Source organism: Eschrichtius robustus, chromosome 6 (genome assembly GCF_028021215.1).
Source record: "Eschrichtius robustus isolate mEscRob2 chromosome 6, mEscRob2.pri, whole genome shotgun sequence".
Taxonomy (NCBI): domain Eukaryota; kingdom Metazoa; phylum Chordata; class Mammalia; order Artiodactyla; family Eschrichtiidae; genus Eschrichtius; species Eschrichtius robustus.
Genome location: NC_090829.1, coordinates 47,883,556 through 47,906,587, shown reverse-complemented (window position 1 = coordinate 47,906,587; position 23,032 = coordinate 47,883,556). Strand labels below are relative to the sequence as shown.

The following is a 23,032-nucleotide window of genomic DNA, read 5'->3' as shown; positions in this document are numbered from 1 at the left end:
GAGCACAGGCTCCAGACGCGCAGGCTCAGTAGTTGTGGCTCACGGGCCCAGTTGCTCCGCAGCATGTGGGATCTTCCCAGACCAGGGCTCGAACCCGTGTCCCCTGCATTGGCAGGCAGATTCTCAACCACTGCGCCACCTGGGAAGCCCCCATCTTTACTGTTTTTAATGACAGATAGATCATAAAAGCAAACAAATAAAATGCCCTTGGTAATTGCATTAGCAACCTTGTAGTGTCATGTCTTTCAATATAACTGCCTGCAACCTTGAAATAATATTAAAGAAATGCCTGTTAATTCAATACCTATTCCTTATTAATCGTAAAGAACATAGAATCTTCTTGCAACAGTTACCCTACCCACGTTTGTTTTTCTTGTAATGTCTTTCTCAAGGTTCAAGTAATTGCTTTGACAACAGCCTTGATTTCCCTTTTTGAGCATCCTGCTGGTGCATATGAAGATGAAGAAGCAACCGTGACCATTAACTGGGCAGAGCTGTGCTCTGGACATCACAAATGTTGCTATACGTTAGGGCACAAACTTCATTGTGGAGACTGGGTCAGACAAGGTACTGAATTTAAACAACAATGAAAGTGTCACCTTAGACTTCTACATTTACCTTCTTAATGAAAATGTTTCACACACAGTGTTCAAGTCTAGAAACTAATCCTGGATTCCCTGGAGGTTTTGACCTGGACTCTGCTATCCCCTGCACACTAGCAGGAATTACTTCTTTCTTTTTTTTCCTTCTAAAATTTATGCCTCATACAATTAATTCAGGCGAACTGTGCAGTCAAGAAATCTCAAGACAGGGGAGAAAATTGTCACAGAATCCATTGAACTTCACCCCAACTCTGATCCTAACTAATTTTGTTTAGTCACATTTGGGTCTACTTAATAAAAGAATTTAACAAGTACCCTCAAAACACTCCCTTGCTTTCTTTATATTCTCATGGGAAGTGTATTAGTTTGACTGCCTTCAGAATGGACTCTTCTCAGTTTCTTTTCTTTTTTCTCTTTTTTGGTATAATGACTGAGTTGCTCTGATCTAGAGTACTTGAGTGGCAGTTTTCTGTGTGATAGGATTATGTTATAAAACAGCATCTATGGAAGGCCAGGACTTTCTTAAAACCTGGTCAACAATGAGTTTGTTAGTTTCACAATATGCCTAATTTTTTACAAAATTTGCATCTGATGGTTCAAGATCCAAATGTGCAGTTTCTGCTCTGATCTCTCCTTTGGTCCAGACACTAAGGACTATGGTATTTTTCTCACTTCTTAACTGCTACATTAAATAATGCTACATTCCAATAATGATTGGAATGGAAACTGTCAATCTCATTGTTATATTGTAGGTATATTCCTAATGTTCTTTGAAGAAGAGATAGTCAAAATGGACCCGACAGTTGGCTTTTATGGTAGTTTTGCCATTTTTGAGTTTTAGGTGTTTGGAACTAATTCCTTAATGCATGACCTACAATAATAATATCCCACATGATGAACTATAGGTTCTGCACTTTTTTCTTCAATATAAATCATACCATTCTTTGGTACTTTCTACCTATCCTGTAATTCTGGCATGATATAAATTGTGGGAAAACCAAAAGATAAAATTTTTTGGTCATCCACTATGTGTGACAGGCACAAAATTATGTGTTATGTTTTCATAACGTGGAAACAAGAAAGTACTAGAAAGTGAAGAGAGTCCTTGAAAGTGAGGGAGGTATTACAGCTGCTTCCAAACAAGCATGATATTTTAATACATAAACTAAAGACTAAAAAGACCACACTAGTAAAGTTATAGTTCTTGAAATCTGCTTGTAGTAAGTTCCCTGAAGTTTAGTTTGAGTGCCATGACCTTAAATTAATATGAATAAATACAGAGAAAAAGCTAATAGAATTCTGTTTTTGAAAAGGTTGGGAATGTAACAAGGTTTTAAAATTGAGATCATTTGTCTGAATATGAGTAGTGTCTAAATACTCTCTTCACACTCAGGGAGAGAATGAAAAGCTCTCACTCTAGACTCTGTCACAATTTCATTTAAACCTCTCAAAAACCAACCCTACTGGTGAAGTAATCTGCTGATGAGCTCTTGTCTGTTAAGTTGCAGGACAAGAATTTTTCTCTAGGTCAATGTGAATTCACTGCTCATCATATTTCCAACATACCATTCTGATTTGTAGTTCTTTTACCTACTGACAAAAGAATATGCGAACTTAGTTTAGTATCAGCAGTAGATATTCATGTTTATGACTTAAGGAATCCACCTTTGGAGTTTAGCCTCTAAACCACAGCAATTAGGAATTGGCTACAGAAAAGTTTTATATATATTAAAAAATTAGGGATCTTTGCTATCTAATTTAGATTATATATGTCTTAGCTCTTTGAATTAAAACTCATAATCAAGCGAATAGTCTTTGGAAGAATAGCTGAAAAAATATATTTACTTTAGTCCGCTTATTTAAATCAGTTGACAATTATTTATATTTTCTGTGCTTTAAAACTGTCTTAGGCATTGGAGGCAGTGGAAGAAAGATAAATTATAGGCTTAACTCAAAAAACTTAATAGGTAAGTAAGAATTAAAGACTAATATAAAAGCATGTATTCGAACATTGTACAATGGTACTGAAAATTAACTACTAAATCATATAAACAAGATTTTGACTCCTATTGTAATTCTTAAGCAGGAAAAGACATGAGGAAGAGCTTCAGGGGTGAGTGGTGGTATTTGAAGGATGGATGGGTAGAGGGGAAAAAAGAGAGCATGGTGAACATAAATAAAGGTAGGCAAGTAGGCACAATAATGGAGGGTGAGATGGACATGAATAGATCAGAGATGGAGTATTAAGGACATAACAGTGCCTGTTGGATGTCTGTTGGAAGATCTTGGCCACCAGGCCAAGTTCACATTTAACAGAAAAAATGAAACAGTGAAGCATTGAAGGTTTTTGAGGAAATTTGGGCAGACCTGATGTAGACAGCATTTAGGAAAATTTTATTTAGTAGTTCTGTCCAGCATAGATTGGAGGACAAAGAAAGAAACTGCAATCAGATTGGCTAGTTGGGATCATGAGAAAATGGAAATGATAAAGCAAGGAGAGAAACAAGCAACCTTGTCAAACAGGAATCTTCAGGGCTTGAGGTCTGAAATGTGGAATGATGAGACATTTTAGAATATCTCACAAAGACTTCTGTTCCCAGGTAGGGAATGTTCTATTTGCAGTTGACAGATGCCCTCCTGGGCCCAATGCTCAGACTCTCCCCAGCTCGCTTTCTCAATGTTGACTACTTCTAGGATTCTTTATTCTGAGATACTCCTGATCTGCCACAAAAGAAGAATCTTTCTTACCAGTATTGTTCTGATACTTCCCTTCCCTTTGCCAAGCTTCATATTTGTCTCTTCAACCATCTAATTCAGGTGGACTCTTCCTTGTGTAATTTGCAAACTTCTCAATTTTGGTTTTGCTCCTGGGTTCCTACAAATTTCTGTACCCACATCAGAATATTGGTTCTGTCTGTCATAACCCTTCCAATTCCAGATGTCCCAAATTTGGATGTCTCACATACAAATCACATTTATACATAAATTGAAAATTAAAACAATATTTTTAGGGCAGGAAATATGACCTTTATTCTCCTTAGTGTCCTTTATAACACGTAGTATAATGTTTCATACGACTTTCCCTTTCTCACTGATTTTAAGCAATCTGATTGTGATGTGCCTTAGTTTTCTTGGTGTGTGTGTGTGTGTGTGTGTGTGTGTGTGTGTGTTTATGCTGACTGGAATTCATTGTGATTCTTGGATTTTCATTAAATTTGAAAATTTTTCTATTGCTATTTTTTCTGAAGTTTTTTGTCTCCCCCTCTTTTTTTTTTTCTGTAAGATGCTTGATATTGCCCTACTAGTTATGGAGGCTTTTTCATTTTTATTCAGCTGGTTCTTTTTTTAAATCACTATGCTTTAGTTGAGTTGCATTCTATTTCTATGTCTTCAAGCTCCTGGATCTTTTCTTCTGAGATATTGCAGAGTGGTTTCAAAGGGTGAGTGAGACTGCCTCTGTGGTTCAGGTGGGCTAGCGTGCCCCAGCCTAGTGCCTCGGTTGGGGGGAGCCCTGCAGAGACCTGTGGTGTGGGCTGCAGCCAATGGAGCCCTGACACGAGTGAGGCTACTTCAGAGAGCCGCGGCATAGGTGGGGCCGTTGCCACAGCGTGGGCAGTACCTTTGGGGGTGACGTTGCTATCCCAGTACATTTGGAAGGCAGATTATCAGACCAATGGGCTATTTTTGAGCCATAAAGTTTAACGGAGTTTCCCCCTGTTAGGTTTTATATTTACTTGAGACCTATCACCTCTTTGTTCTTTCTTCTTTTTGGAATGGGAATGCCTGTCACATGCCTGTTCTACCATTTTATTTTGGAAACGTGTAGCTTGTTTGGTTTCACAAGTTCACAGCTTGGAGAGCAATTTACCTCAGGATGGATTGTATCCTGAGTTTTACCCATGTCTGATTTAGATATCTGGATGAGATTTGAACTTAGACTTTAGAGTTGTTGTTGGAATGAGTTAAGACTTCCAGGACTGTTGAGATGTATTTTACATGCGAGAAGGACATGAATTTGGGGAGAGGGGCAGGGGCAGAATGTATGGACTGGACTTTTATATCCTCCTCCCCCCCCAAATTCATACGTTGAAGTCCTAAGCCTACCGCCTACCCCCTTATAATGGTGGCTTTGGGAGGTGATTAAGTCATGAAGGTGTAGCTCTTGTGAACAGGAAGAGACCCCCAGAGAGCTCTCTCACTTCTTCCCCACATGAGGGCACAGTGAGAAGTAAGGCATCTGTGAACTAGGAAGTAGACCCTGACCAGGCACCAAATCTGTCAGCATCTGGTCTTGGACTTCCCAGCCTCCAGAACTGTGGGAGATAAATGTTTGTTGTTTAAATCACTAGTTCTCTATATTTGTTACAGCAGCCTGGACTAAGACATTGAATAAATGTTATTAAAAATATTTCAGAAGAAAAGAGAAACCGAAAGAAATCTTGCAAATATTGGTAGACTTCTTTTTTTTTAAAGGGGGTTATTTATGGTAAAAAGAAAATGGTCAGGGTGAGAAAAATATATTTACCAATAATGTATAGTGTAATACTCTATGAATGGCTGTTGAAGAAATGCAGTAGAAGAGAAGATAACTCAAAAAGGAGAGGGGCTTCCCTGGTGGCGGGGCTTCCCTAGTGGCGCAGTGGTTGAGAATCTGCCTGCCAATGCAGGGGACACGGGTTCGAGCCCTGGTCTGGGAAGATCCCACATGCCGTGGAGCAACTGGGCCCATGAGCCACAACTACTCAGCCTGCGCCCCGCAACGGGAGGGGCCGCGATAGTGAGAGGCCCGCGCACCGCGATGAAGAGTGGCCCCCGCTTGCCGCAACTAGAGAAAGCCCTCGCACGAAACGAAGACCCAACACAGCCAAAAAATAAAAATAAATAAATAAATTTTAAAAAGGAGAAAGTAGAGAATATGGAAAGGTGAAGTATCTATATAAGACTTTGTCTTCTTTCAAGTTTTAGATTTGAAACTCAGGTACCTCTGAAAGGGGACTGGCTTCCGTCCTAAGCAGTAGATGACTGCCTTTTCCCAGATTTAGTCACTGGGACTCGAAGCTTAAATACAACTTTTTTGTTTTTGGTTTGTTTGCAGGTCAGTTATTTCCCTATGAGGAGAATGGAAGAAGGCTGAAATGAGGAGGCAGGAAGAGGAAGAAGGCAGGCTGGACTCAAGTACAGGACGGTGGGCTTAGTAGTGATTATGCCTCTTGGTCTGCAAGCCTTACTGTGTCAGGAGCAAGCAAACAATGGCTGCGTTCATGTGATACTCTTTTTACCCCAGCAACATGAATTGATATTCTTAGACCTTCTCAAGAAATATTTGTACAGATTTCCTTCTCAGTGTGAGGAGGGAATGTACAATTGAGGAAAGAAACTAATGCATGGCAAGTTTGGTGATAATGTTTCACTGAAGCTAATGATAAAATATCTGTAAAATTGAAATGTCAAAAGAAAAACTCAGTTTCAGACATACGAATATTAGCTTACTGCTTTTTTTTTTTTAAACATCTTTATTGAAGTATAATTGCTTTACAATGGTGTGTTAGTTTCTGCTTTATAACAAAGTGAATCAGTTATACATATACATACGTTCCCATATCTCTTCCCTCTTGCATCTCCCTGCCTCCCACCCTCCCTATCCCACCCCTCTAGGTGGTCACAAAGCACCGAGCTGATCTCCCTGTGCTATGCGGCTGCTTCCCACTAGCTATCTATTTTACATTTGGTAGTGTATCTATGTCCGTGCCACTCTCTCACCCTGTCACATCTTACCCCTCCCCCTCCCCATATCCTAAAGTCCATTCTCTAGTAGGTCTGTGTCTTTATTCCTGTCTTGCCACTAGGTTCTTCATGACCTTTTTTTTTCTTTTTTTTCTTAGATTCCATATATATGTGTTAGCATACTGTATTTGTTTTTCTCTTTCTGACTTACTTCACTCTGTATGACAGACTCTAACTCCATCCACCTCACTACAAATACCTCCATTTCATTTCTTTTTATGGCCGAGTAATATTCCATTGTATATATGTGCCACGTCTTCTTTATCCATTCAGCCGATGATGGACACTTAGGTTGCTTCCATGTCCTGGCTATTGTAAATAGAGCTGCAATGAACATTTTGGTACATGACTCTTTTTGAATTATGGTTTTCTCAGGGTATATGCCCAGTAGTGGGATTGCTGGGTTGTATGGTAGTTCTATTTTTAGTTTTTTAAGGAACCTCCATACTGTTCTCCATAGTGGCTGTATCAATTTACATTCCCACCAACAGTGCAAGAGTGTTCCCTTTTCTCCACACCCTCTCCAGCATTTATTGTTTCTAGATTTTTTGATGATGGCCATTCTGACCAGTGTGAGATGATATCTCATTGTAGTTTTGATTTGCATTTCTCTAATGATAAATGATGTTGAGCATTCTTTCATGTGTCTGTTGGCAATCTGTATATCTTCTTTGGAGAAATGTCTATTTAGGTCTTCTGCCCATTTTTGGATTGGGTTGTTAGTTTTTTTGTTATTGAGCTGCATGAGCTGCTTATAAATCTTGGAGATTAATCCTTTGTCAGTTGCTTCATTTGCAAATATTTTCTCCCATTCTGAGGGTTGTCTTTTGGTCTTCTTTATGGTTTCCTTTGCTGTGCAAAAGCTTTTAAGTTTCATTAGGTCCCATTTGTTTATTTGTGTTTTTATTTCCATTTCTCTAGGAGCTGGGTCAAAAAGGATCTTGTTGTGATTTATCTCATAGAGTGTTCTGCCTATGTTTTCCTCTAAGAGTTTGATAGTGTCTGGCCTTACACTTAGGTCTTTAATCCATTTTGAGTTTATTTTTGTGTATGGTGTCAGGGAGTGTTCTAATTTCATACTTTTACATGTACCTGTCCAGTTTTCCCAGCACCACTTATTGAAGAGGCTGTCTTTTCTCCACTGTATATGCTTGCCTCCTTTATCAAAGGTAAGGTGACCATATGTGCGTGGGTTTATCTCTGGGTTTCTATCCTGTTCCATTGATCTATGTTTCTGTTTTTGTGCCAGTACCAAACTGTCTTGATTACTGTAGCTTTGTAATATAGTCTGAAGTCAGGGAGCCTGATTCCTCCAGCTCCATTTTTCGTTCTCAAGATTGCTTTGGCTATTCGGGGTCTTTTGTGTTTCCATACAAACTGTGAAATTTTTTGTTCTAGTTGTGTGAAAAATGCCAGTGGTAGTTTGATAGGGATTGCATTGAATCTGTAGATTGCTTTGGGTAGTAGAGTCATTTTCACAATGTTGATTCTTCCAATCCAAGAACATGGTATATCTCTCCATCTATTTGTACCATCTTTAATTTCTTTCATCAGTGTCTTATAACTTTCTGCATACAGGTCTTTTGTCTCTTTAGGTAGGTTTATTCCTAGATATTTGATTCTTTTTGTTGCAATGGTAAACGGGAGTGTTTTCTTAATTTCACTTTCAGATTTTTCATCATTAGTGTATAGGAATGCAAGAGATTTCTGTGCATAAATTTTGTATCCTGCTACTTTACCAAATTCATTGATTAGCTCTAGTAGTTTTCTGGTACCATCTTTAGGATTCTCTATGTATAGTATCATGTCATCTGCAAACAGTGACAGCTTTACTTCTTCTTTTCCGATTTGGATTCCTTTTATTTCTTTTTCTTCTCTGATTGCTGTGGCTAAAGCGTCCAAAACTATGTTGACTAATAGTGGTGAGAGTGGGCAACCTTGTCTTGTTCCTGATCTTAGTGGAAATGGTTTTAGGTTTTCACCATTGAGGACAATGTTGGCTGCGGGTTTGTCATATATGTCCTGTATTATATTGAGGAAAGTTCCCTCTGTGCCTCCTTGCTGGAGGGTTTTTATCATAAATGGGTGTTGAATTTTGTCGAAAGCTTTCTCTGCATCGTTTGAGATGATCATATGGTTTTTCTCCTTCAATTTGTTAATATGGTGTATCACATTGATTGATTTGCGTATATTGAAGAATCCTTGCATTCCTGGAATAAACCCCACTTGATCATGGTGTATGATCCTTTTAATGTGCTGTTGGATTCTGTTTGCTAGTATTTTGTTGAGGATTTTTACATCTATGTTCATCAGTGATACTGGCCTGTAGTTTTCTTTCTTTGTGACATCTTTGTCTGGTTTTGGTATCAGGGTGGTGGTGGCCTCGTAGAATGAGTTTGGGAGTGTTCCTCCCTCTGCAATATTTTGGAAGAGTTTGACAAGGATAGGTGTTAGCTCTTCTCTAAATGTTTGATAGAATTTGCCTGTGAAGCCATCTGGTCCTGGGCTTTTGTTTGTTGGAAGATTTTTAATCACAGTTTCAATTTCAGTGCTTGTGATTGGTCTCTTCATATTTTCTATTTCTTCCTGGTTCAGTCTCGGCAGGTTGTGCATTTCTAAGAATTTGTCCATTTTTTCCAGGTTGTCCATTTTATTGGCATAGAGTTGCTTGTAGTAATCTCTCATGATCGTTTGTATTTCTGCAGTGTCAGTGGTTACTTCTCCTTTTTCATTTCTAATTCTATTGATTTGAGTCTTCTCCCTTTTTTTCTTGATGAGTCTGGCTAATGGTTTATCAATTTTGTTTATCTTCTCAAAGAACCAGCTTTTAGTTTTATTGATCTTCGCTATTGTCTCCTTCATTTCTTTTTCATTTATTTCTGATCTGATCTTTATGATTTCTTTCCTTCTGCTAGCTTTGGGGTTTTTTTGTTCTTCTTTCTCTAATTGCTTTAGGTGCAAGGTTAGGTTGTTTACTCGAGATGTTTCCTGTTTCTTGATGTAGGCTTGTATTGCTATAAACTTCCTTCTTAGAACTACGTTTGCTACATCCCATAGGTTTTGGGTCGTCGTGTCTCCATTGTCATTTGTTTCTAGGTATTTTTAGATTTCCCCTTTGATTTCTTCAGTGATCACTTCGTTATTAAGTAGTGTATTGTGTAGTCTCCATGTGTTTGTATTTTTTACAGATCTTTTCCTGTAATTGATATCTAGTCTCATAGCGTTGTGGTCAGAAAAGATACTTGATACGATTTCAATTTTCTTAAATTTACCAAGGCTTGATTTGTGACCCATGATATGATCTATCCTGGAGAATGTTCCATGAGCACTTGAGAAAAATGTGTATTCTGTTGTTTTTGGGTGGAATGTCCTATAAATATCAATTAAGTCCGTCTTGTTTAATGTATCATTTAAAACTTGTGTTTCCTTATTTATTTTCATTTTGGATGATCTGTCCATTGGTGAAAGTGAGGTGTTAAAGTCCCCTACTATGATTGTGTTACTGTCGATTTCCCCTTTTATGGCTGTTAGTATTTGCCTTATGTATTGAGGTGCTCCTATGTTGGGTGCATAAATATCTACAATTGTTATATCTTCTTGGATCGATCCCTTGATCATTATGTAGTGTCCTTCTTTGTCTCTTGTAATAGTCTTTATTTTAAAGTCTGTTTTGTCTGAACTGAGAATTACTACTCCAGCTTTCTTTTGATTTCCTTTTGCATAGAATATCTTTTTCCATCCCCTCACTTTCAGTCTGTATGTGTCCCTAGGTCTGAAGTGGGTCTCTTGTAGACAGCATATATACGGGTCTTGGTTTTGTATCCATTCAGCCAGTCTATGTCTTTTGGTTGGAGCATTTAATCCATTTACATTTAAGATAATTATCGATATGTATGTTCCTATTACCATTTTCTTAATTTTTTTGAGTTTGTTATTGTAGGTCTTTTCCTTCTCTTGTGTTTCCTGCCTAGAGAAGTTCCTTTGGCATTTGTTGTAAAGCTGGTTTGGTGGCGCTGAACTCTTTCAGCTTTTGCTTGTCTGTACAGGTTTTAATTTCTCCATCAAATCTGAATGAGATCCTTGCTGGGTAGAGTAATCTTGGTTGTAGGTTTTTCTCCTTCATCACTTTAAGTATATCCTGCCACTCCCTTCTGGCTTGCAGAGTTTCTGCTGAAAGATCAGCTGTTAACCTTATGGGGATTCCCTTGTGTGTTATTTGTTGTTTTTCCCTTGCTGCTTTTAATATGTTTTCTTTATATTTAATTTTTGATAGTTTGATTAATATGTGTCTTGGCGTGTTTCTCCTTGAATTTATCCTGTATGGGACTCTCTGTGCTTCCAGGACGATTAACGATTTCCTTTCCCATATTAGGGAAGTTTTCAACTATAATCTCTTCAAATATTTTCTCAGTCCCTTTCTTTTTCTCTTCTTCTTCTGGGACCCCTATAATTCGGATGTTGGTGTGGTTATTGTTGTCCCAGAGGTCTCTGAGACTGTCCTCAGTTCTTTTCATTCTTTTTTCTTTATTCTGCTCTGCAGTAGTTATGTCCACCATTTTATCTTCCAGGTCACTTATCCATTCTTCTGCCTCAGTTATTTTGCTATTGATCCCGTCTAGAGTATTTTTAATTTCATTTATTGTGTTTTTCATCATTGCTTGGTTCCTCTTTTGTTCTTCTACATCCTTGTTAAATGTTTCTTGCATTTTGTCTATTCTATTTCCAAGATTTTGGATCATCCTTACTATCATTATTCTGAATTCTTTTTCAGGTAGACTACCTATTTCCTCTTCATTTGTTAGGTCTGGTGTGTTTTGACCCTGCTCCTTCATCTGCTGTGTGTTTTTCTGTCTTCTCATTTTGCTTATCTTACTCTGTTTGGGGTCTCCTTTTCACAGGCTGCAGGTTCGTAGTTTTTGTTGTTTTTGGTATCTGTCCCCAGTGGCTAAGGTTGGTTCAGTGGGTTGTGTAGGCTTCCTGGTGGAGGGGACTAGTGCCTGTGTTCTGGTGGTTGAGGTTGGATCTTGTCTTTCTGGTGGGCACGTCCACGTCTGGTGGTGTGTTTTGGGGTGTCTGTGGCCTTATTATGATTTTAGGCAGCCTCTCTGCTGATGGATGGGGCTGTGTTCCTGTCTTGCTAGTTGTTTGGCATAGGGTGTCCAGCACTGTAGCTTGCTGGTCGTTGAGTGAAGCTGGGTCTTGATGTTGAGATGGAGATCTCTGAGAGATTTTTGCCGTTTGGTATTACGTGGAGCTGGGAGGTCTCCTGTGGACCAGTGTCCTGAAGTTGGCTCTCCCACCTCAGAGGAACGGCCCTGATGCCTGGCTGGAGCACCAAGAGCCTTTCATCCACACGGCTCAGAGTAAAAGGGAGAAAAAATAGAAAGAAAGAAAGAGGATAAAATAAAATAAAATAAAGCTATTATAATAAAAAATAAGAAAAAAATTATTAAGAAAAAATTTATTAAGAAAAAAATTTTTTTTAATTTTTAAAAATAAATTTATTAATTTTTTATAATAAAAAATAAGAAAAAAATTATTAAGAAAAAACTTTATTAAGAAAAAAATTTTTTAAATTTTTTAAAATAAAAAATATGAAAAAACTTATTAAGAAAATTTTTTTTAATTTTTAAAAATAGAAAATAAGGAAAAAATTATTAAGAAAACATTTATTAAGAAAAAAATTTTTTAAGTAAAAAAAAAAAAAAAAAAAATGGACGGACCGAACCCTAGGACAAATGGTGCAAGCAAAGCTATACATACAAAATCTCACCCAGAAGCATTCACATATACACTCACAAAAAAGGGAAAAGGGGAAAAATTAATATATCCTGCTCCCAAAGTCCACCTCCTGAATTTGGGATGATTCGTTGTCTATTCAGGTATTTCACAGATGCAGGTACATCAAGTTGTTTGTGGAGCTTTAATCCGCTGCTTCTGAGGCTGCTGGGAGAAATTTCCCTTTCTCTTCTTTGTTCGCACAGCTCCCGGGGTTCAGCTTTGGATTTGGCCCCGCCTCTGCGTGTAGGTCGCCTGAGGGCGTCTGTTCTTCGCTCAGACAGGACGGGGTTAAAGGAGCAGCTGCTTCGGGGGCTCTGGCTCACTCAGGTGGGGGGAGGGCGGCGTACGGATGTGGGGCGAGCCTGCGGCGGCAGAGGCCGGCGTGACATTGCAGCAGCCTGAGGTGCGCCGTGCGTTCTCCCGGGGAAGTTGTCCCCGGATCACGGGAGCCTGGCAGTGGCGAGCTGCACTGGCTCCCGGGAGGGGCGGTGTGGAGAGTGACCTGTGCTTGCACACAGGCTTCTTGGTGGCGGCAGCAGCAGCCTTAGTGTCTCACGCCCGTCTCTGGGGTCCGAGCTGATGGCCGCGGCTCGCGCCGGTCTCGAGCTCGTTTAGGCGGCGCTCTGAATCCCCTCTCCTCGCGCACCAGGAAACAGAGGTAAGAAAAAGTCTCTGCCTCTTCGGCAGCTGCAGACTTTTTCCCGGACTCCCTCCCGGCTAGCTGTGGTGCGCTAACCCCTTCAGGCTGTGTTCACGCCGCCAACCCCAGTCCTCTCCCTGCGATCCGACCGAAGCCCGAGCCTCAGCTCCCAGCCCCGCCCGCCCCGGCGGGGGAGCAGACAAGCCTCTCGGGCTGGTGAGTGCTGGTCGGCGCCGAGCCTCTGTGCGGGAATCTCTCCGCTTTGCCCTCCGCACCCCTGTGGCTGTGCTCTCCTCCGTGGCTCCGAAGCTTTCCCCCTCTGCCACCCGCAGTCTCCGCCCGCGAAGGGGCTTCCTAGTGTGTGGAAACCTTTCCTCCTTCACGGCTCCCTCCCACTGGTGCAGGTTCCGTCCCTATTCTTTTGTCTCTGTTTTTACTTTTTTCTTTTGCCCTACGCAGGTACGTGGGGAGTTTCTTGCCTTTTGGGAGGTCTGACGTCTTCTGCCAGCGTTCAGTGGGTGTTCTGTAGGAGGAGTTCCACCTGTAGATGTATTTCTACTGTATCTGTGGGAAGGAAGGTGATCTCCGCGTCTTACTCTTCCGCCATCTTGCCCAGACCCCCTAGCTTACTGCTTTAAGGTAAGGTTCATACTTATTTAAAACTTTGAATGAGAAAATGTTTTCATTGCATCTGAGTGGTTCTGTGGTGTATGTTAACGGAAAAATAATTACCTTCTGAAATGCTTGAAAAGTAAGTACAATGATTTTGGGCAGTAGTGGCAAGACATAAATGTCTTCAACCTCAAAGAAGTTTCTCTTTTTTTTTTTGGTCCCAAAGAATTACCTTTTCATATAGACAATATCATTGGAAACCTTGGAAACCAGAGACTGGAAGTACAGCTCCGGAAAGAGTGAATACTAAATTGCCAATAATAAAAATGATTGACTTTTTATTATGTTGAAGGGTGTTTCGCCCCCTTTGTTTGACCACGGCTACGAGTTTGAACTGATAAAGTCAATAATTACTGAGCTAATTAATGGAACTGTGCCCTGGAATTTAGAATCCAGACAGCAGGTCGTTTGCTTTGGGAGCCTTCATAATTGATGGGACTAAGTTTGGAAGAGAAGCCAGATTTAGTGTCTTGCTGGTGTGTTTTTCCACTTCCCTGCATCTAAATCAGTCCTCCAGACAAAAATGGTGCACCACTGAGTCAGCTGGAACACGCTGCCCTTCCTGCCAGTGCCCTCACTGGGTTTAGAGCAGTTGAAATCAGCTGTGAGCCACTGGCCTCAGTTTGAAGTAAAAGATCTTTTCCTGCAGCTCGTTCCACAGTGTGGTGGAAGGGTAAGATCCATTGTATTGTGAACATAGGTCTAATCAGTATTCTGAAAATTCATTAAATGAACTGCATTATTATTTTTAATATACCTACCAGTGCTGAGTTAGATGTATTTTGATTTTTAAAAATGGAATAGATAGAATTATTCTTTCTTATCTTTCCTCTTTGAAATGGCAGCTGCTCAGAATGTAGAGAGCCCTGTGGTGGTCTCAGAGAATGGTACTCCAACTTCAAAATAAGAAATGCAACTGAAAATAAACTCCCTCAAACAAGAGGGCATCAAAGAAAGTTCAAGGTAGTGAGTTTTCCTAAGTCATGTGACTCATAAAGTAAAAGCCTGAAAAATGATAATAAGAATTCCTAGTTAGAAATGGCCCAATTTTCTACCCTGCTATAGCTTTCATCTGTTGGCAAATGATAAGAGTGGCCTCATTCTAGCTTACTCTAAGGGTACTTAATAAGATTACTTACTTAGTTTTTGGGCATCACTTTTCATTTCAAATCACTTTTTTCACATTAACTAATTGCTATTCCACAGGGTTTCTTTTGTTTTTTTTTTTTAAATACCCTTATTTATTTATTTATGGCTGTGTTGGGCCTTCGTTTCTGTGCGAGGGCTTTCTCTAGTTGTGGCAAGTGGGGGCCACTCTTCATCGCGGTGCGCGGGCCTTTCACTGTCGCGGCCTCTCTTGTTGCGGAGCACAGGCTCCAGACGCGCAGGCTCAGTAGTTGTGGCTCACGGGCCTAGTTGCTCCGCGGCATGCGGGATCCTCCCAGACCAGGGCTCGAACCCGTGTCCCCTGCATTGGCAGGCAGATTCTCAACCACTGCGCCACCAGGGAAGCCCTACACAGGGTTATTTTGACAGCAACATGAGGACAGAGATCAATGACAGCTTCCCTTAATGCCTTTTTTATGACTAAGGGGCAAGACAGTGGAAGAGCTGAAAGTTAGCATCGTAATGGACAGACATGATCAAATTGTCTTTTTTCCTCTCAAATATTATTGAAAAGTAATTTTAAAATGTTTCTTTACCAATCCCCAAACTCACTGAGAATGTTAAAAACAACTCATATACTTTATCAGTTCATCCCATTCCCTAGCTTGATATTTTAAAAACTTTTTCATCATAACCCATTATTTCCGTTCCTCTCTTCAAGAAGGGAGGAACACATTTTTATATATCAGTTAATCTGATTTTAAGGAAATGGCTTTACTTTCACCTTTTGGTCAGGCATTTTCAGGAGCTCCGGCATTTTACAATTTAATCAGAAACAGGTTATATCTTGGTTTAGAAATAAAGTGTGAATTGTTGAGCCTCTAGTATGTAACACTACAGGCCCATGAATGTCACTTGCTAACCTCCAGATTCAAATCTTACAGCCATACTTTAAATACCGGGGCAGAATGTACTTCTTTATATGTCTTTCTTTATAGCCTCAAAACTAAAGAAGATACTTGGATATAATGTGGAAACACATGACAAAGCAATTTTCTGGGTAGAAATACTTTATTTTGATTGTAGTGTAATGATATTATGGAATTTCCATGGACTTGAAGATATAATTATAGTACTGTGTTGTATACTTTATGTATTATAATATTGCTTCATTAAGTCAGGTTATAATAACTCTTAGCATTTTCTGTAAACAAAGGGAATATTTTCATTGAGGTTGCTCCTGACGAGGATACTTGTCGTCAGATTTTATACTGTTGGTACTTCTAGTAAAGTAGCAGTGTTAGTGTAAAAGTGATCAGCAACCTTTATGTTCCTAAAATTAATTGCTCCCCAGTGAGGCTCAAAGAACTCAGTTTTATAAGAACTGATTACTCCTTCCTTCCTTCATTTATCTTTCTTTCTTTCTTTCTTTCTTTCTTTCTTTCTTTCTTTCTTTCTTTCTTTCTTTCTTTCTTTCTTTCTTTCTTTCTTTCTTTCTTTTAAGAAGGAAAGAGTAGATGAGAAAAAGATGGAAAACAAGAGGACATAGGAATACTATGTCCTAGGGGGATAAGTAACAATAAAAAAGTGAAGAGATCAGGAAAGACTAAAGATGAAGTGGGAGTTTGGTCTGGGATTGAGAGTCTGGGGAACAGAAACGTGGTTGGTAATAGAAAGAACCTGGCATACATACAGCAGTGTGGCTTAATGAAAAATAAGGATGCAGTAGTACAAAATGGAAAGCTCACAGCCAGACAGGACTGGGCTCAATCTCATCTCCACCTCCAATTAGCCACATGCCTTTGGGTGATATGGCTTTTGGACTATTTCCTCATCAGTAAATTTGGGATATCTGCCCACTAAAGATGACAACAGGGTGAGGGCATCTGGCATGATGATACCTGGTAATGAATGGGAGGGATTCAAAAAATTACCCGAATAATTATTATAAGTAATCCATAGATTGAGGGAGATTACATGATGGGGGATGAGCAAGAAATGTACCATCCAGGTGAATTCTGGGCAGAGTGGAGAAATAGACCAGTTTGGCCCTTAGCAGTCTTTTTGCGTTTCACGACATTTCACAATACACTGCTCAGTGAATTATTCTGTTTGCCTAGAGCTCTGTGAGCTCTCCTTTCTGAAAGTCTCCTTTGCATTATTGCAGCTCCTCCTTTTTTCCTTAGAAATTGTTTTCTGGCATTGATTTGTAGAACCCTGGCATCAAAGATCGGTTAAACTCATTTACTTTAAAGAAGTAGAAACTAAAAAGAGAAGCCCAAAGTGGGTATTTTTAAAAATTAATTAATTAATTTGGTTGTGTGGGGGTCAATACTTGAGAGACAAGTGCTGGTAGGAATAGAAAGGTTGCTTTATTCAGGAGGCCTGCAACCTGGGGAGAAGGCGGACTTGTGTTCTAGAACCAACTCGGAAGATTCTGCTCGGTCATGAAAGTTTTTAAAGGGAAAAAGGGGGAGCAAACTCATTTAATCATTGAGGCAGGGGGTCAGATTCATCACCTTCTCCCATTGCATGCAGACTTGTGGACTGCTTGTGATCTTTCTTTAAATGCTGTCTTGTTCACACAGTTGGCTTGAGGGATTACAGAAGGGAAGCTGGGGAAAAGATCTAGTCATCTGTTAATTACTTAGTCTTCATTTCTATTTCTTTGATGTAAGGAAAGCATCAACAGGTTAGGCAAGGCATTGTGTGATCAAAAGATTTGAAAGGTGTGCTTGGGCAGGAGGTGAGCAGAGCATGGGGGCGCCTAGTTTAAAGGTTAGTTACAATATAGCTTTGCTAAAGTGACAAGACAAAAGGGGCCTCCTGCAGAGAGCTGCTTCCTGCAAAGGGCTCTCCCCTGCAAAGAGCTGCTTACTCGGCATTGATTAACACAAAGCATATCCATCATTAGTAACAGAAACTTTAAGAATCACTTGAAAAAGCAGGTGGAGTGTTTTGCAATCCCAAATTACTTTGTAGCTGGAAATTAATTACCTGAGTTCCTCAGATCTATCATGGTTGGGCTTCATGAGTAGAAGGGGGGAGGTTCCCCAGATCCTGATATTTTATATAAAATTGTGTGTGTGTACACATCTTTCTGGTGGAGAAGGTCTATATCTTTCATCAGATTCCCAAAGGGGCATTTGATATCCCAAATTTTAAGAACTGTGGTTTAATTCTCTAGGCTATAGAAGGATGGCAGTGCTCTAAGGAACGTATTCTAGTGTCTTGCTGCTCCAAGTGTGGTCCTAAGAGAGCATCAGCAAACACAACTGCGGATCGTTAGCAATGCAGCACCTTAGGTTTTCTGAATGAGAATCTGTGTTTTAACGCCGATCTGTAGGTGACAGTTGTGCATATTAAAATATGAGAAGCCCTGTTCCAGTGGTCAGGAGATCAGATCTGACTTTGTACTCTGGCTCTGCCACACGCTAATGTCCAATCCCGACTGGATTTTTAATATTGCACATTATATAACATTAAACTACCAAACTCAGAATCAGAATGCTTGGGCTCTAGTTCTGAGTTGGACAGCAGTCAGTTGCTGACTTTGGCCAAATCTTTGAACGTGCACGGGTCTCTATTTCTTAGCCTGTAAAATAAAGGAGTAGATTCGTCTTCTTTGAGCTCTGGATTCTGGAGTTTACCTTTTGTTTCCCACGCATGTGTTTTGTCACCACTTATCTCTTGAAATGCTCTCTTTTTGTCAGGGCCCACCAAATGTCTTCCAAACCCTGAAGCCCACACTGGTTTCTTTCATCTTTGAACTTCTATTATAATTTCTGTACTACTCAATTTATCCCTTTATTGTATACTAAAGTTTCCTGTAATTGTTTGATTTACATATCTTTTTTTCCAAGCTTGGGACCATCCAAGCTATGTCTATTTCTTCTCTTATTAAAGGTATCATAGCACAGGGCACATAGTAGATGCCTAATAAATCTGAAGATTGGATGCTGTGTTTTGAGAGAGGACATCTGTATGTGACACATGAATAGCCCCAATCTCCTTAGTTTTAAATTGGTCATGTTAAAACATATAAGTCCCAGTTGCTTTTAGAAGCAATCATCTTAATAGAATAAGCTCAAAGGAAAGAATGTATTGAGCTATACTTCTACCTCTCAGAATTTCCTTGCCTTTAGTAATTCAGAAATGTATGTATTCATATATATGTGTGTATATTTATACACATATGTATATACACATATCTATATAAAGCAAATTAAATTCTTTCACCAAAATAGTAAGACTATTTCCAAGGTAGTTACTAATAAGTTAGCTTGCCATTTCCAGCACAGCTAACAATACAAACACTGTGGTTCTCACTTGGAGAAAGAATTTTTAAAATAATCTTAAAATGACAGAGGACAGAAGACTCCTGTGTTAGAGAAAAAAGACTTCATTACTCCCAGCACAGCAAGCCCCATGAGTATCCGCATATTTGTGTCAGTTCCCCTTGACACCGAAGTCCCACAGAGGCAAAGCAGACAGTTGCAGATGAATGCCTGCACACGCAGTGGGTCATGTTACAGGAGAGGAACCCTGAGTTTAGAGAACCTGAATCTTCTACAGTGGGCAGGCGAGTGCTATCTTTTGCTCCAGAGTTATTCTTGGTAGTAAGTTTGTCTATCATTTGCTGCAAAGGGAGAAGCGATCTTACATTCTAAGGCTGTTTTCTATGTAAACACCTTTAACAAGATAGTGTGGAACGAAGTGCTGTCAAGGATTAGTTTCATAAGATGTGCAGGAATGCTAGTGATCCATTGAGAGTTGTATTCCAAGAGTGTTATTCTTGATTCTGTATAATAAACAGATCAGAAACATTTTCAAGAGCCGTTCTATTAAAGCAACTTTTCTTAAGCTGTACAAATTTCCAACATCCGTCTTTATGTGAGGCAGAAATTTGGGCTTGAGGTCAAATCAGAAATCTTTCACCTTGGGGCACAAATCATTGTCTTAGCAAAATGCAAAAGAGAACTGCGCTCTAACCATGGAGCGCTTAGTGGTTTGAAGTTGGTGACAGAGCAGCTATGTCTCTTGGAGCCCGAGTCTGATAGGAATGCATAGGTTGTTCTGACAAAAGGCAGCAGGGTCACTTTTGTTGCTTGGGAAGTGGGATTTTGCTGCCCGTCTGGTACTAGATAATCAGGAACAGGGGAACAGCCAATCAACCTGGGCTTCTAGCTGTGTTTGTGACTCTTGGCAGAGCATTAAGTCCAGGACACCCCACTCTGAAACATTCTAGACCAGTCAAAACATAAAAAAAACCAGTGGATTGGGCGTGAGCCGGACCTTGAGAGCAGCAGATGGCTGATGAGCTCCTGTTTGCCTGCTTTAGGCCCAGGAGGAAGAACCCGGCATTTTGGCCAGATGCTTATATCTCGAGGATCCCACATGATTACTGTGATTAATATTGTTTCCCGTCATGTGTTCTAATTAAAAAAAATCTTAAGCTATCGTTGGGGTGGAGGAAAAGTCTGAATGCAGACTTCGGTGTAACTTTTCGCCGTAGGTTCTTTGGTGAGAGAAGGGGTTAGTGAGGTGTTTTCTAAGTGTCAGGTTGCATCATCATAATCTGAGTTTAATTTTTAATTTTATCTTTTAAAACAATTCTATTTTGCCCGTATCTTTTGAGAAATCGACTAAAGGTTGTTTTCTTTTCTTTTCTAATCAGTTACTTACAATGCGTCCTTAGATGCTATTATTTCCAGTACAGCCAGCAATACAAACACTGTGGTGCTGGCATGGAGAGAGAAATCATAAAAGCATCTTAAAATGACATCCTTCAACATTGCCCAGGGCATTCATGCTTTTGATTACCACTCTCGTCTCAATTTAATTGGTATGTAAAATAAATCATGATAACTGTGAGTAGTCAGTAGTCTGGGATGCATATCTGCATGCTTGTAGCCTCTTCACCATGTTGCTTTATTGCCAGAGAGACCAACTTGAGCAGCTCACATTTTATTATGTCTGATAATGATGCATTATGATGTGCAGCGTATATGAACTACATTGGGGTGGCAATATGAGAAAGTTCCCCAGTGCTTTAATGAGTCTTTTTATCAGAATTGGTGGGGAATGTAAAATGACATGGAGAAAGAATGCAGTGTCTGCCTTCTGCCATCTTCCTAACATCACCAAATGCTCAACCCAAATACATCAGTTTCTTATGTGCGTGCACACACACGCACACACACACACTCACTCACTTACTAGAGAAATGCAAAATGTAGAATGTTTTTCAATCACCTTTCAGAATACAACTTCCAATGCTTTTTGAAAACTTTCAGATTTGTCCTTTAGCATACTAAAGGAGAGTTCTTTTTTTGATGTAAATTTTAGCTGAAGAAATAAGCGATAAAGGTTTTCAGGCATTATCTATTTAAATAAAACATTTAGATATTTTGAAAGCTGATAATTTGATATATATGATATTAGTTCAAATATTATAAAAAAGTGAGGTATTATTTTGAAAATTAATAGGGTAGCACAGAGAATGAACATACATGGCCTACAGAATGGATCATATTAACCCTCTTTCAAAAATTATCATTTATATAAAGAGTATTGATATCAGCTAAGCTGAGTCTCTAAAATTCCCAACAATCACAGCTGACAATCATGGTAAAAAGGGACCTCGACTTTGAACTCAGGAATATGCCAACATCAGACTTTCAAGGAGGATTGTAGATTTATTAGAGAAAGCTGGAGGAGTTAGTGAATTGAGTTTGGGAGGACTCAAATATCAACCATTGCATTGATTCATTGATTATTTCAGCCCCTTTACACTGATCGCTACCTTGTACCTGGCACAGTGCTGGTATTACATATTACTTACTGTATGCAGTAACACTCAGGGTAAAATTTATCAATTGTCTTACTAATTTCATACTATGGGGTAAAGACTTGAAACAAGAGTGGGTTCACTTCCTCTTATTGCTATAACCCTTACACTGGGTATTAATCCAAATAGGGGTCTGCCATTTATGGTGATTCCGTAAATGTGAATAAGTTCAGCTCCACGGTTGGCCCTAAACAAGGGAACGACAAAGAGTGCTCTGCTGAGTTTCCCCAGACCTGAAGAAGCACTGTGCTCCCAGTTTTTGATGTGCTCCCTGAATATAATCAATTTGTGTTAAAAAAAAAAAAAACAAAAAAACTATTGCCTCAATAGAGCGGGTCAAACATATATTTCTGCTGCTTATTTGCTTGCAAATACTTGATTATTTACATGACAGTGAAAATAATTGGTTTCCTTACACTTTTTCATCAATTTGGAAACTTTAAATATTGTTTTAGTTCTCTCTTACGCCTGGGATAATTTTAACGTGGTCTGCATTCCTAGGCTGTGATGGCTGTAGACGGGGAACTTTGGGACTGGGAGAAGGATTTTCTGCCCTCCGGGTTGGGCTACTGGTTGCCTCTTAATGGAACTGTCTTGTCCTTTTCACCCCATGCAGACTCCTTCTCCCCTACACCCTGCATTTCAGCTATTTCCAGTGATAGCATTCATGCCCTATTAGCCTGGGCTATTGGACAATGATAAGATTTTCCTTCCTTCAAGACAAGGGTGCATTAGTGCTCAGAAGGCTTTTATCAACCTATGGTGGTACAGTATGTGATATACTCGTTTCAAAAAAAAGTAGAGTATTCATGTTGTTAAAAACATTCTTTTTCTTTCTAATTCTGATTAGCAACTGCTGGCTTTAACAATAAAGTTTGCCTTTGGAACCCCTATGTTGTCTCTAAGCCGGTTGGTGTCCTTTGGGGTCACTCAGCCAGCGTAATAGCTGTCCAATTCTTTGCTGCAAGAAAACAACTCTTCATCTTCTCCAAAGATAAAGTTAGTAACAGTGTGCATTTAATTTATTTAGTTCTGCCTCCCCAGTTCCTACCCAAATCTATCTTTGGTCCGAAATTCCTCTTAGAGCTGGTGTAGATTTTTAAAATATAGTGACTTACTACTATGTTTTTGGAAATCTGTATTTTAAAAATGATACTGATGGTAATTTAGGAATAGTCCTGGGCAACTGGACAAGGTATTTCATTAAAAAAAAATTTTTTTAAGCCATGTACTCATAGATGTAATCCTTATTTTTGGGTTCTCAATAGGCCACATTTTGAGAGTTTCCAAAGTACTCACTAATCCAATAAAAATACAAAACAGAAATGGGAATGAGAAAATGTTGCTTTGCTAAGATATGGAATAGGCACAGCCAATGAACTATTGTTGCTTTTCCATTGAAGAGACTCAGTAAATTAGAAATCAGAGTTAATCTGAAGAATATCAAGTACATTAAGAACATTTCAGTTAAGTATATTAGTCCATTCTGTTTGATAATATTGGTGCACATTCTAAATATGGTGGGAAAAACATTGTACCAAAACCAGGTAGTCCCTGTTGTATCCTGATCACATTATTTGCTACTCCTATCTCCCA

At 39.4% G+C, this 23,032-nt stretch overlaps 1 protein-coding gene across 1 annotated transcript in view; it reads left to right on the top strand.

The window, feature by feature from the left end:
* Window positions 1–23,032, top strand: part of WDR49 (WD repeat domain 49) — a 149,285-nt gene that overhangs the window by 31,094 nt on the left and 95,159 nt on the right. The window contains 3 exon segments of the mRNA XM_068545639.1: window positions 393–567; window positions 20,264–20,431; window positions 22,287–22,435. Of these exon segments, the coding sequence (XP_068401740.1) occupies window positions 393–567; window positions 20,264–20,431; window positions 22,287–22,435 (492 nt within the window).